The 15,270-nt window shown below is 30.5% G+C and overlaps 2 protein-coding genes across 2 annotated transcripts; both read left to right on the top strand.

Annotated features, from left to right (window-relative positions):
- Positions 1-776: 776 nt before the first annotated feature.
- Positions 777-4,335, top strand: LOC136064368 (disease resistance protein At4g27190-like). The gene is made up of 2 exons (XM_065766027.1): positions 777-1,920; positions 2,786-4,335. Exons 1-2 carry the CDS (start codon positions 1,093-1,095, stop codon positions 3,026-3,028), a joined length of 1,071 nt encoding a protein of 356 aa, XP_065622099.1. The 5' UTR covers positions 777-1,092; the 3' UTR covers positions 3,029-4,335.
- Positions 3,165-12,602, top strand: LOC112032249 (uncharacterized). Its single transcript, XM_024065014.2, has 5 exons — positions 3,165-3,512; positions 3,598-4,263; positions 6,681-7,271; positions 10,370-11,104; positions 12,075-12,602. The coding sequence occupies exons 1-5, from the start codon at positions 3,165-3,167 to the stop codon at positions 12,600-12,602; spliced, it is 2,868 nt and encodes a 955-aa protein (XP_023920782.2).
- The last annotated feature ends 2,668 nt before the right edge of the window (positions 12,603-15,270 follow it).

The following is a 15,270-nucleotide window of genomic DNA, read 5'->3' as shown; positions in this document are numbered from 1 at the left end:
ATAAATTGTTATCCATGAAATTCTCAATTTTAGTTTGTCAAACTACTATTTGTATAATAATAATAAGAAAAATGAATCAATGATGGTTTTTTTTTTTTTTTTAATTTTGAATTTTGAATTTTCACTTTATAACTCATTTAGCACAAAAAAAATTATGAAAATTAAATTAGATTTTTGTAGTGTAGTAAATAGTTATACCAAAACTAAGAAAATTGGATGAGACACATGGCATCGGATAGTTCCACTGAATAATAAATTTATAAAATTGTGCAATTTTTGTCATAAAAAAAAAATTTAATTAACTTTTTCCCGCCATAATGAAAGTAGTTAATCATGTATAGTATTTGTAAGTTGTATTTATCCATGATATAAAACAGGAGTTAGGACTTAAGACACCAACGGCATGAGAATTTACTATTGCCAAGAACGTAATCCCCTATTAGATTTGAAATTATATTTACCCAAAAAAAAAACTAAATTGGATTTTGGGAATTATTATCTTCATACTAATTTTTATTGTTATTATCAGACCAAATTCTGTTATATGATGGATCAGATAAAGGATATATTTCCTTCTCAAAAGAAAAAAGAAAAAGAAAAAAAAGATAATGTCAATGTTGTAAAAAAAGATTATATGCGCAAGAATCTAATGCATCAAACCTTATTACAACCTGCCGTATTAGACTTTTAGTCCCAAAAAAAAAAAAAAAAAAATCTCTAACTTGGTGAAGCTTTTTTTAATATTGTCAATGAAAATGTAATCAAATTGAAGAGAATGTGTGCAACAAAAGGTCGAAGCTGCTCAAAGGAATGTAGAAGAAATTGAAGCTAAGGTACAGAGATGGCTGACAAGTGTTGAGGAGATCACCGCAGAGGTACAAAAATTCTTTTGAGGACGAAAGCCAAGCAAATTTGAAGACCCGTTATGAGCTTGGCAGAAGAGCACACGAGTTGGGATTGGTCGTCAAGGATATCAAGGATAAGGGCACGTTCCAGACAGTTGGCCATCGTGTCCATATTCAAGGAGGTACTACAAATTCTACTAAAGGTTATGAGGACTTTGAATCAAGAAAGATAATTTTCGATGGAGTTATGAAGGCTCTAAAAGATGATAATATCTGTGCCATTGGGGTTTGTGGGATGGGCGGTTTGGGCAAGACCATGCTTGTTGGAAAAGTTGCTACACAAGTCATAGAAGACAAGTTATTTAAAAGTATTGTTACAGTAGTTGTATCTCATGCTCCAGACTTGAAAAAGATCCAGAAAGACATTGCGAAAGAATTGGGTTTGAGTTTTCAAGATGAGGAGACCGATTCTCAGAAAGCAAATTTGCTACGTGAGCGGTTGAAGAAAGAGAAGATCCTTTTAATTATAGATGATATTTGGAACAAGATTGACTTGGAGGATCTTGGAATTTCATTTGGGAATGATCACAAAGGAAGCAAGCTATTGCTAACGTCTAGATTTCGAGATGTATTGGCCACGGATATGGATGCTCAAGAAATATTCTCTGTTGGAGTTTTATTAAACGATGAAGCAAAATACTTCTTTTCGAAGATAGTGGGTGATTTAGCTGAAAACTTGAATTTCCAATCTACCATGGTTGAGGTTGTCAAAGAATGTGCTGGCTTACCGATTGCAATTACAACAGTTGCGAATACATTGAAAAATCAAAAGAACCCAAATGTTTGGAAGGATGCCTTGCGACAGTTAAAAAGGGCAAATCCAACACAGATCAAAGGGATGCATGAGAAGGTATACTCGAGTATAAAGTTTAGTTACAATTTTTTAAGTAAGGAAGCGCAGTCTTTATTCTTGTTCTGCAGTTCATTTGAAGAAGATATGGTCATAAAGATAGATCTCTTATGGAGATATTTGGTGGGTTTGGACTTCTTTGAAGATGTTTATAAAATGGAAGAAGTGTGAACGGTTTTAGACCCCTTAAACACACAGATTGCGTAGCCTAGATTAATTAGCCAAGTTGTTACTTAGTCAAATTAAGCAATTCTAGGTTAAAACAATCCAAACAATCATATCAAGAATAATAATGCAGCGGAAAATAAATAACACAAGATATGATCACCCAGGAAACCACACGGTAAAAACCTGGGGAGGATTTGACCCACCGATCCTCAAGGCTAACCTGAATTCACTATGAAAGAATTGAAGTTCGTACAAAAGGACTACAAGCTCCCCGCTTGCTTTTCTTTTAATCTCCAATGGTTGCAACACCTGACACGACCACGCGCAGGCTCCGAATCCACGGACTACTTCTTTCTTGAATTCTTCAATCAGCTACAAGCTCCCCGCTTGCTTTTCTTTTAAGTTCCAATGGTTGCAACAGTAATGATCTTCAAGATGTTGAAATCATCTCCACCATGAAAACCCTAAGTTTTGTGTAAAGGAAAGCTCCTCAAAGATCTCACACGAGATTCACACAAAACAGCAATGTATGAGCAACAATACAATATGGACAACCTTCAAAAACGTGGCTAGGGTTTTGTTTATATACCTAGGGTAAAAACATAAAACCCTAAACGTTTAATGAAGTAGGGCTGAGTTGGAAATTCTGCAGAAAATTCAACCTGTGCGATTTTCGATCGATCGAGTCTATTCTTCGATCGATCGAGCCAGGCCGAGAGTCCCAAGTACTTCTGCAGCCACTCGATTCCAACTTTACAATATTAAACCAACTTTGAGCAAGTCTAAATAAGACTAAATACAATGTTTTGATCATGGTTTGCCAACATTACAAATTAGAGTTCTAAATACATAAAATCCTAAGACCTTAGAACCTAACAAAGTGAGAAATATGGTCCACACATTGGTCGAAAGTCTAAAAGATTCTTGCTTGTTGTTAGAAGGTTATGAAAGTGGTACATTTAAAATGCATGATGTCATTCGTGATGTTGCCATTTATATTGTAGACAAAGAAAAGAAAATGTTAACCATAAGAAGTTCAGATGATTCAGAAAAATGGTCCAATATGAAAAAAAATGAAAGACTCCATTGGAATCGCACTTTTTGAAGCCAAGTTTAGTGAGCTTCCTAAAAGGTTGGAATGTCCACAACTTAACTTCATTATTTTGGGTGATAAAGAAAATTCTTTTCCAATTCCTAATCACTTTTTTGAAGGGGCAAAAAATCTAAAAGTTTTAGTTTTGATGAGACTAATAAGTCTCCCACTTCCTTTATCCCTTTCACTTCTTCAGAACCTCCAGACATTGGTTTTGCTTAAGTGCGAGTCAGAAGACTTGGCTTTAATTGGCGAACTGAAGAATTTGAAAGCTCTTGTCCTACTTAAATCCGAGATTAAGCAGTTACCCATGGGAATAAGGCAGTTGACTCACCTTCAATTGTTGGATTTGAGAAAGTGCACCAAACTTGAAGCCATTCCATCAAATGTACTATCAAATTTGAAAATCTTAGAAGAAATACATATGAATCGTAGCTTTAATCAATGGCAGGTTGATGGAGAAATTACAGAAAGAAGCAATGCTAGAGTCTTAAGAGTTAGATCATTTGTCACACTTGACCACATTATGTATACATATTCCGAATCCCAATATTCTACCAAATGCCTTACTTTTTGATAAGTTGGTAAGGTATGAAATATTAATAGGCCCTGATTGGGATTGGGATAGTAATAGTCATGTTGAGTTTGAAATCTCAAGAAGATTGAAAATTGACCTTGATAGAAGCTTTCAAGAAGAGGATGGAATTAAAATTTTGTTGAAAAGTTGCGAATATCTCACTTTGGCTCCTGGGAAGGGTATTAAAAATATTCTTTATGAAGTTGATAAGGAAGGTTTTCCACGATTGAAGCATCTTTATGTTCAAAACAGTGTTGAGATTCAATACATCATTGATTCGATATGGTTTCAATGTGTTGCCTTTCCTGTTTTGGAGTTACTTTCTCTAGTCAATATGATCAATTTGGAAAAGATATGCCATAACCAACTTGCAATGGGGTCTTTCCACAATTTGAGAAAGTTAGAAATAAGAAAATGTGATAATTTGATATTTGTCTTCTCCTCAGCCTTGCTCGGGTGCTTTTCGCAACTCCAAGAAATAGAGATTGAGGATTGCAAGGTAATGAGTGCAATTGTTGCAAAGGAAAGAAAACATGGGATACAGGTCAATGATGACATCATTACGGATACAATTGACTTCACTCAATTGCGTTCTTTAAATCTAAAAAGATTACCAAATTTAATGGGCTTCTGTTCTAATGTTGATTCTCAACCACTTTTCAACAAAAAGGTATTGTTATGACTTACAATTTAATATCCTCTATAGATTGTGATAACCTTCACACGTACACATTTTAAAGTTGAGCATTATACTAAAAGTTGAGCATGAATTTGACTTTCACTTGTATGGAAATTACTTGCTAGTTATTCATTATTGCAAAGTCAAATTCCTTATATATCATGATTATGACTTTCATTTTGATGGAAAGTATTGATTCTATTAATATCATTTACTTCCCACAAATTACTAGATTGACGTAATTTGCTTACGAAATTTCCATTTGAGGTAATATGTTAGACAAACACATATCACATCTATCTTCCTATTAGTCAATAATTGATTTTCTTTGTGCATGTCAAATTACTTCAATCATGCCCTTTTTATTTCCTTATTTAACTTATTTGATCATGGATTCAGATCCTTTAGATTTCCTAGGGTACTCCACCATTAGATTTTTTTTAAATCTTAACCACTTTTTTATGATTTAAGAGTTTAGATTCTGCCATATCAGCATTCCACTAACAATATTCTTAATTCTTTTGTTTGCAACAATACTCTGAATCCTTTGATCATTTGAAATATAATTAGAATGTTTAAATTAGTTTGTTTAATTACTAGTATTAAGGTCCAAACTAAGTTTGTTTACCACGAAAACTAGAGGGAAATTATATATATATATATATATGTATATATTTTCTTGCTTTTTTGAGCTTCAATAAAAACTAAAACTACCCCCATTTTGAATTCTCATTCTTGCTTTTAAAAAAATAGAAACAAATCGGGTTGGGTTGGGCGCCCATTATCTAACGGGATGGAAAGAGAACACTTGGTGTTGAAGTGGTTTAGGTATCGGGTGCTACAGACATTAAAATCGGGTGCAATGGGTTTATGCTAGTGGGGTAGCAATGTGGCACATTACCACAAATCATCGTTTGGGATACACCAAAATTGGTCTTTCCTCTTTAGAATCTCTGAGCTAAATAATTTGCCCCAAAGCGAGATTTTACTTAAAGAAATTCAATTGATTTTTTATCCTCGAAGCAATATTGTTATCTAAATTTTGTGAGCACAGACCACTACAACAAAAATTATTTATTACAACAAAAAAAATCGTTGCAATAACATTGAAGTCATTGCAATAGTTTATGCGAAGTGTTGCAATAAAATTTGAGGTAAAAAGTTTGTGCTACAAAAAAAATTTGTTGCAATAAACCTTAAATATTTTAATGAAATTTTTGATGTAATAATATATTTGCTATTGCAATAAACAATTTATTACTTCGAATATCTTGTAGCAATAGGCTATTATTTCATGAATTTTATTACAATAGATTGTAAAGAATTGACAAAAATAATTTGGGTTCAAATTATTGCAACAATGTATTTATTATAATAGTTAATTTTTTCATATTTTTTCTTACAATAGATTGTAAAATAATTGAAATTAGATCATTGCAATAATATATTCATTGCAGCTTCATGTTTGTCATTGCAATAGATTGTAAAATAATTGATATTTTAGTTATTGCATTGTTAAATTTGTTGCAATAAGCCATCTCTTTGAAAATTCTATTATAATATATCGCAAAATATATAATTGGTATCAAGTTATTACAATGGTTTCTTCAATTTAAGTTATTAAAAAAAATTGATTTCTTTAATTTAAGTTATTGCAAAAAAAATTCTAAATTCAATTTAGTAATAAAATCTCTATTGCAACTGAAAATTATAAATTATTACAACTAATTATTATTAATGTAATAATTTACTATTTTTAAGTTACTATTGCAACGACTTTTAATTTTTAGATGTGATATTATGTCTAATATCACTATACTAATTTTGTTGTATTAACACTTGATGTAATAGACTTATTTTGGTGTAGTGGACATCACATTTTAGAAAGAACTTGAAGAAATGAACCTACTGTCTACCACTCAAATCTCTCTTCGTTAAAAGACTGGTTTGTTTTCCTTTTCCCCCTTTCTTTTATTAGTTTCTTCCATGTTCTACTTGCTTCATGGGTTTTTGGAATATAATTTAATTAACTTATCTTATGTTTAGTTGTACTTTGGTTATGTAATGTATTATAAACTCAATTTAAAACACTATTATTATTTCAGTGTGTGTTCTAATAAGTATTACTATTTACTAAAAAAAAAAAAAAAAAACTTTTGTCATGTTTGTCTCTATGTCTTATTCTCACCATAAATCTTCTTCTTCATTGGGTAATATAAAGGTATGTTATTGACTCACTCAATAAATATGTGAGAATTGTAGGTTGCATTTTCTAACTTGGAGAATCTACACATCGATGGCATATATAAGCTGAAGATGTTGTGGCACAATCAACTCGATCCAGATGCTTTTTGCAAACTAAAAAATTGTGTGTTGATGACTGTGAAAATCTAATAAACATTTTTCAGCCTAATATCTTGAGAAGACTCCAAAATCTTGAAGATTTGCAGATAAGAAATTGCAATTTAGTAGAAGAGGTATTTGAAGTTGAAGGGAAAAATGTTGATGAAATATGTGATATGGTGGTACCCACTCGGTTCAAAGTCTTGAAGTTAATCAATGTACCAAATCTTAAGCATGTATGGTCTTCGGGTCCCCAAGCAATTTTAACATTTCAAAATTTGCATGAAATTGAAGTTTCTAACTGTAAAAGTATGAAAAGTCTCTTTCCAGCTTCGGTGGCCAAAAGTCTGGAACAACTTGAGAGGCTAAAAATACACAATTATGGATTGGAGGAAATTGTTGCTATGGAAGAAGGATCAGAAACAGTGAATAAGTTTGTGTTCCCACGACTAGTCTCTCTAAGTCTTGAATTGATGCCTGATCTCAAGTATTTCTATCTAGAAAAACACACTTTAGAGTGGCCATCACTTAAACAATTGACGATACACAAATGCGACAAAGTGAAGATTGTTGCTTTGAATGAATTAAGCTTCCTAGATACAGATGGGTTGGGCCATCATGTTCCGGCTCAACAACCCTTTTTTCTGTTTGAAAAGGTATGCACTTATACTTGTTTCTTTGTTAACATGAATATAATAATTATCCTAAAATAATCTGAAAATTAAAATTAATAACAATTTGTTTGTCAACATATTCAAAAAAATTAGTAGGTGCTCCTGGAGAATAGTGATGTAGTGCACTCTCATCTCATAGTTATGATGGATCTTATCATGAATTTAATTAGTAGGATCTACCATAAATGTGAAAGAAATAAACACTACTTCATCATTGTTCGGTGCTACCTAATAATTACTAATTTATTTAAACCCTGCCTTTAAATCTTGTCATATCATATTTTCTTTAAATAGTATAAACATAATCAATACATATTAATAATTACTATAATTATTATCAAATTTTTTATTTAGAAAAAAATTACAATTTATTAAATTTTGTCATGCAATGCACAAGTTATCAACTTATCTAATATATAGTATAAGGTGAAGTACTATTTTAATCTTTAAAATTTATCAAAAGTTTGTTTTTTATCCTTAAACTTTAAAAATATATTTTTTTTCATCCTTAAACTTTGTAATTTTTTTTAATAGTTTAGAGGCAAAAATATGGATGGAAAAAGAACTTTTTCCAATAGTTTAAGGCTTTTTTTTTTTTTTTTTTTTATAAGTTTAAGGTCCAAAAGTAAAACATTTTTAGTAGTTTAGGGGAAAAAAGTTGAATTTTTCTATAGTTTAGAGACGAAAAGCAAACATTTTAAAATTTTGAAATATATTTTTTTTTGATAAAGTTTAGAGATCAAAATAATATTTTACACTATAATATATCTAATCTATGGCTATACCATTGTGAAATATGAAGCTTCCAGCACTTGACATGTGACAAATTTCTACGTTCATTTAGATGAGTTGGAGAGATAATGTCATATGGCAAGCAATATTTGGTATATGTCAATTTTATTGACAACATAATTGCTACTATCAACAATAAATATCCACTAACTACTATCAACTCCTTCCATTACTTTTTGGCATTTATTCCCAGTTAAAATAATTTTCATTCAATGGAACATTTAAAAACGAAATACGTTCCGAATTTGATGCAAAAAAAAAAAAAAAAAAAAAAAAAAACTAAAAATACAGTCAAAATTTTTACATCTATCCTAAACTGCACTACAGTCAAAATTCTTCCTTCATATGATTAAAAAAATAAAAATAAAACCTTGCCAAACGTTCTATTTTTCGTCATTTTGTATATGTATATTCTTCGGCCGCTGTTTCGCAATTCTTCTTCCTCTGTCTCTTTCCAATCTCTTTAACTTTTTAGTTTCTCACCTTCCCTCTATTCTTTCACATGTCCATTACAGGATCGACGTGCGCTTGAAAATAATTATATAGCTTAATTCCACTATTTTCCAAATCTTATGACTTCTTCCGCTCTTTCCCTAGGATTCCTCAAACACATCACTTTAGACATTGAGAATTTCACTTTTTTCCCCTTTTTTCCTTTTGGATGTTGGAATCCTATCATTAACATATACATTGAGATTTTCCAATTTCTTAGGTGTGATACAGTATTTCAACTCTCATTTTTTTTTTTTTTTTTTTGGTTATAGATTTTTCTGCAATTGTCATATTACAGTTGTTAATTGTTTGAGATAGAGAAATATGAAGATTGAGAGCTCACTGCATGGTTAGTTAGGGGTACAATGCACAAAGGAAGACGAAATTAGTATTGGGGAAATCATGCACTTCAATCATGTGAGTTAAGGTTATATCATACGGTACCCTTCGTAAAATGAGAATAAAAATGAAGGTCGATACTGTATTTTCAGCATTTTAAAGATTCACTTTCTGTCCTAAATTTGATTATACAAGAGTCATAATCTTGATTTTTGAGTCAGTCACTCTTAGGGTCTGTTTGGGATCCGCTTATTTTATTGAAACTAAAAACTTTTTGTTGAAAGTATTGTAAATAAATGTAAAAGTTAGTTGAAATAGTATAATAAAATACATGAATAGTACCAAATTAGAAAGTGTAGTGAGGCTCATGAATAGTAGCAAAAATAAACTTAATAGTAAAATAAGTTGACAAAAATAATTTTTGCCAAACGAACACTTAACCCGTATATCACCAGGATCATGACCTCAGTGTAGCAATTCTTTTACTTTTTTTGCGAAGAAACTGACGAATTTGACATATGGATGAGAGATTCTATTATACAAGTGATAGTCTTGATTCTTGAGTCAGCCACTCTTAACCCATATGTCACCACCATGCCTCTATCAAGTTACTGTATATTAGATTTTTTTTAATAGCTGTGGTTTCTTTTTGTTAGAATAATTGCTTGAGTATTAGGTATATTATATGTATGGGGCACTAATTATTTATAAATAGATTTATATATTTATTTTTTAAAATTCATATAAGAAATAATTTATTTGGAGTACTTATTATAAAAATATATTTGAAAATATAGCATAACTTCTCATGTATGTTTGTTTTCGCAAGAATTGAAACCAAATTATCAAAAAGAAAAGACAAATATAATATTACATGATACTTGAATAAAAAGATATTGTTTGCTTAATTTTGCCAAAATATATAAATATCTGTGAATTCATCAAAGTAAAATATATTCATATTTTTAGTCATAGTTCTTTCCAAAAAAATTGTTATATTAAAGGAATTTACATTTCCTAACTTCTTTTAATGACATATAATATATATACAAATAATAAATAATCTAAAAAAAACCCAATAAAAGACAAAAAAAGATTTTAATAACACACAACCAATAATATAAAAAAAAAGTAGTTGTCTGCTTAAATTAGTAGAAATAAATAAATATTTGCATTTTAATTATATTAATCTTAACAATTTAAATTTTTTTTTTAAATATTTTTTAGTGAAATATAATATTATTAAAATTACTTCTCTAAATATTATACCACATAATAGATATTATACATTAGTAATTTGATAATTCTTTCAAATATTAAAAATTTAATTTTAACTTTTCCCATGTTTGTCTGATGTCTCTATGTCTTATTCCCAACATAAATATTCTTTTTCTCAATTATTTTGGGAATATAAAGGTGTGTTATTGACTCACTCAATAAATATGTGAAAACTGTAGGTTGTATTTTCTAACATGGAGGATATATGCATCAATGCCATAGATAACCTGAAGATATTGTGGCATAATCATCAACTTGTTCCAGATTCCTTTTGCAAACTAAAAAAGTTGCGTGTTGGCAGATGTAAAAATCTAATGAATATTTTTCTGCCTAATATGTTAAGAAGTCTCCAGAATCTTGAAGAATTGGAGATAAGGGATTGCAATTCAGTAGAAGAGGTATTTGACATTAGAGGGGTAAATATTGATGAAATATGTACGGTATCCAACAAGTTGAGAGTCTTGATGTTATTCAATCTTTTGAAGCTTAAGCATGTATGGAGTTCGGATCTCCAAGCAATTTTGACATTTCAAAATCTGCGTGAAGTTGAAGTTTCTAACTGTAGAAGTCTGAAAAGTCTTTTTCCATTCTCAGTGGCCAAAAGTCTTGAACAACTTAACTGGCTAACAATACAGAATTGTGGATTGGAGGAAATTGTTGCTATGGAAGAAGGATCAGAAACAATGACTAAGTTTGTGTTTCCACGAATAACCTATCTAAGGCTTCAATCATTGCCTAAACTCAAGTGTTTTTATCCGGGAAAACACACTTCAAAGTGGCCATCACTGGAAAGGTTGAGGATATACAATTGCGACAAAGTGAAGAATTTTGCATCGAATGAATTAAGCTTTTCAGATACAGACGGGTTGGGCCATCATGTTCCAGTTCAACAACCCCTTTTTTTGATTGAAAAGGTATGGACTTGTACTTGTTTATTCGTTAACATAGATATAAGTCTTTAACACTTAGTGTGTGTTTGGCATTGGCTTAAAAAGCCAATTTTTTTATTTTTTTATTTTAAATATTTAGCTTATTTTTGCTACTATTCAGCTTATTTTTGTTACTATTCATGGGTCTCATTGCACTTTTTGGTACTATTCATAGGTCTCAGTGTACTATTTCAGCTACTTTTTAACTTGATCTACAATGCTTTCAACAAAAAAGTTTTCAATTTTAGCTAAATAAACTACTCCCAAACAAACAGTTAATATAATTATCCAAAAATTAAAATTAATACTGTAACAATTTGTTAATCAATAAGTCTAGGTACACAAATAATTCCACCAAAATGTTTGAATATATTTTTTTTAAACAACATTAAAATGTTTGAATTGTATAGCTTTTATACTTGATGGACATTGTTCGGTTAACAATTTTTTTTCCTGTTAAAATGATTTCCATTAAATGCTTCATATAAATCTCTTACCTAAATAATTTACCCTAAACTCACAAGATCTTACAGAAGCAAATCAGGCAATTCAATTGTTCTCACAAAAAAAAAAAAAAAAACAAAGAATTGATTCTCAAAATTAAAATTAAAAGCCAAGCAATTCAATTGTTTTTGTTTTTATTTTTTTGGTTATCTGAATTTCGAGAGTACAGCCATCACATTTTATAAAGAATTGAACTTGAAGAAACTAACCTCTGTACTCCCACAGAATCTCTCTTCAATTAAAGGATGGTTTGTTTCTTTTTTCCTCAATGCTTTCATTAGTTTGCTCCATGTTGTACTAGCCACGTGGTTTATTAGAATATAATTTAATTTTAACTTTTCCCATGTCTGTCTCTATTTCTTATTCTCATTATAAATCTTCTTTTTCTCAATTATTTGGGAATATAAAGGCTATGTTATTGACTCACTCAATAAATATGTGAGAACTGTAGGTTGGATTTCCTAACTTGGAGGATATATACATCAATGACATGGATAACCTAAAGATGTTGTGGCACAATCATCAACTTGTTCCAGATTCCTTTTGCAAACTAAAAGAGTTGCATGTTAGCAGATGTAAAAATCTAATTAACATTTTTCTGCCTAATATGTTGAGAAGACTCCAGAATCTTGAAGAATTGGAGATAAGGGATTGCAATTCGGTAGAAGAGGTATTTGACATGAGAAGGGTAAATGTTGATGAAATATGTGATACGGTATCCACTCGATTGAGAGTCCTGAGGTTATTCAATCTTCTGAATCTTGAGCATGTATGGAGTTCGGATCGCCAAGCAATTTTGACATTTCAAAATCTGGGTGAAGTTGAAGTTTCTAATTGTAAAAGTTTGAAAAGTTTTTTTCCAATCTTGGTGGCCAAAAGTTGTGAACAACTTGAGAGTCTAACAATAGGCGATTGTGGATTGGAGGAAATTGTTGCCATGGAAGGAGTGGAAACAACGATTAAGCTTTTGTTCCCATGAATAACCTCGCTATATCTTGAATCACTACCTGAACTCAAGTATTTCTATCCAGGAAAACACACTTCAGAGTGGCCATCACTGAAAAGGTTGAGGATATACAATTGCAACAAAGTGAAGATTATTGCTTCGAATGAGTTAAGCTTCCAAGAAAGATATGAGTTGGTGCATCATGTTCAGGTTCAGCAGCCTCTCTTTCCAATGAGTTAAGCCTCTCTTTGTTAACATGGATATGATACTAGCTAGTGTAATTACCATAAAATAAAAAAATTTGATAACAAATTTTTAATACTAAAATGACTAGTGGGACTACATATAAGTAGTTCAATTAGGTTATCTTAAAAAAACTTAAAAAGTGGGTTCCAGTTAGCTCAACTGGTAAAGTCTTTGATGGTTATATAGAAGATATGGAATTCAATCCCCGCCTACACCAAAAACTGATTAGTGTCTTGGTCTGATGATAAAAAACTATCATCAAGAGTAGACACCATAGGTTGAAACTTTCCAAAAAAAAAAAAGAAAAAACCTTAAAAAAAAGTAGTAGGATTAGGCATAGTTATTAAACTTGAACTAGACGTTGACCCGGTCTATGAGCTAGGTCACCAGGTCATTGGTTCAACTAGTGGGTCATCGGTTGAATCGCAGGGTTAAATAACAAGATTTTAAAAATTAAATATATATAAAATTAAGTTTGAGAAATCATAACCTGAATATGTAAATTAAAAAAAAAAAAAAGACAAAGAAAAAAGCATATGCCTAAATTAAACTCGCCGTTATAATTCAAAATCAATGTTTCATAAGCGATAGCATTAAAAATTCTATAAAATTCACAAGGAAAATAAACAAATGTCATAAGATTGCAACAAAGTCTTTGCTAAAGAAAATTTTGTTACATGTCTAAAAATTATGTATATTAAATAAATGAAAAGGAAAATTTCAAACTCTAATGCATATTTCTCTCAGTCTCTCACATACTCACATTGAATTAAACAAAAGATGCTTAAACTAAAAAGCAATCAAGAAATAAAGTATTAAAAAAAAAAAAAAACCTAAACAAAAGAAGATAGTTGGTGGCACAGAGTTATATGGTTATACTTACATGCTAATTGTTGGCCTAGTACATCTATTCAAACTTCAAAGCATAAAAAAAAATGATGCACAGTAACAGCCCGTAGTAGTAGGTTTTGAGAATTGTGAAAATTGAAAAGTGAAACAATGCATTTTTTGGATTTTTCTTTTTAGGTTTTCTCTTGTTTAAACTATCATATTATTATACATTTAAATAATAAAAGAGTCAATAAAATTGATCTATTAATGTAATTTTGCACAATTAACAAATCCGACCGGGTTAATAAAACCCAACCGAGTCGCAAGGGTTGCTTAAAACTCATTGGATTGCACTGGTTTTGACCGGGTCACCGGGTCACTGGTTCAACCGGTCGGCCGGGCTGGGTTTAATAACACTGGGATTTGGTGCCCAGTTTCCAGCTGTACTGTAGCTGTGTTGAAGCTATACGAACTAACAAGTAAATGTTCAGAATAAGAAATTAGATACATTGGGTAGGTTCGTGAGTACCTTGATGATATTTTCCAGATTTCTTTCTTGGAAAATGAAGGAAATAATTGAGATATCCAACTGACTAAAACCATATATGAAATCATCTTCTTTAAAACTAATTAGGGTATCATTTTTGTGTTTGATAATTTATATAGAAAAGCCTTTCATTTTACTAGTCAAAAGATAATTTTCAAATTAATTATGGTTGGTAGGTTGGATTCCATATTATTATTTAATTTTCTAAACTTATATTCGAGTTTGGTTCTAAAATAATTTCAGAATTTTGGGTTTGACTAATATGTTTTGCTAATCTCGTGATAGATTCAAATTTTTTGTTTCTGTTTATTAAAAAACTTGTTGACGCATATGTATTATAGTGGGACAATTTTGATGGGTATCTCGACCCATTCTATTCTAAGCATAATTTTGCATATGATTTGTCACATGTTGGGTTTAGACCACTGTCAGATATGATTATTAATCACATTTAAGGTCAAGTTGATTATTAGATTTATTATGAATATAGCCTTTAAAAATAAGATAAACATCAATAGCATCACTAACGAAATGAATCACTCCTTATATAATTGTTTAATTGTGTTTTAGTATTATCATTTGCTAATCACTGACGAATTGACTAGCCCATGCCTCAATTCCCACTAAACAAACAACAAATTAAAAACACATTCAAAATTAGCTATTCCACTCACAAATTCGGTCAAAAGTATAAATTAATTGTAACTTTTATTTGCAAGAATAGATTGTTAATAGGATCATATTCAAATTAATTATTTCAGTTGGAATTAAAAAAGATTTAAGGTCAAGGACTTGAGAAGTGCTATGTTTATAAATATTTCACAACAAATTCTAGGTGATAGGTTGTTACTATTCTAATTTCAATCCACCACTAAAATAACTATTTTGGCCACTTTGGTAACAGCTATTAACAACCTGTTACTTAGGATCTGTTGTAAAAATATTATGTACATATCATTTCTCTAAGGACACAGGGTGTTCAAAATTTTATTTTAGAATGTCAAACAAAAGAAAAATTAAAAAAAAAAAAAAAAATTCTTTGCTAGCTCTTGGGGTTCATTTGAACACACTGGACAA

The sequence above is a fragment of the Quercus suber genome, unplaced genomic scaffold, assembly GCF_002906115.3.
Source record: "Quercus suber isolate HL8 unplaced genomic scaffold, Cork oak 2.0 scaffold_675, whole genome shotgun sequence".
In the NCBI taxonomy this organism is placed as follows: Eukaryota; Viridiplantae; Streptophyta; class Magnoliopsida; order Fagales; family Fagaceae; genus Quercus; species Quercus suber.
The sequence above is the reverse complement of the archived record's forward strand: the minus strand, read 5'-3'. Positions and strand labels throughout refer to the sequence as shown.

Excerpts from the sequence above, each read along its gene's own strand:
- LOC136064368 (XM_065766027.1), top strand. The coding sequence starts at position 1,093 with ATGAAGGCTCTAAAAGATGATAATATCTGTGCCATTGGGGTTTGTGGG. Across the intron at positions 1,921-2,785 it reads ATGTTTATAAAATGGAAGAA|ACCTTAGAACCTAACAAAGT; the intron begins GTGTGAACGGTT and ends TAAAATCCTAAG.
- LOC112032249 (XM_024065014.2), top strand. The coding sequence starts at position 3,165 with ATGAGACTAATAAGTCTCCCACTTCCTTTATCCCTTTCACTTCTTCAG. Across the intron at positions 7,272-10,369 it reads CCTTTTTTCTGTTTGAAAAG|GTTGTATTTTCTAACATGGA; the intron begins GTATGCACTTAT and ends TGAAAACTGTAG. Across the intron at positions 11,105-12,074 it reads CCCTTTTTTTGATTGAAAAG|GTTGGATTTCCTAACTTGGA; the intron begins GTATGGACTTGT and ends TGAGAACTGTAG.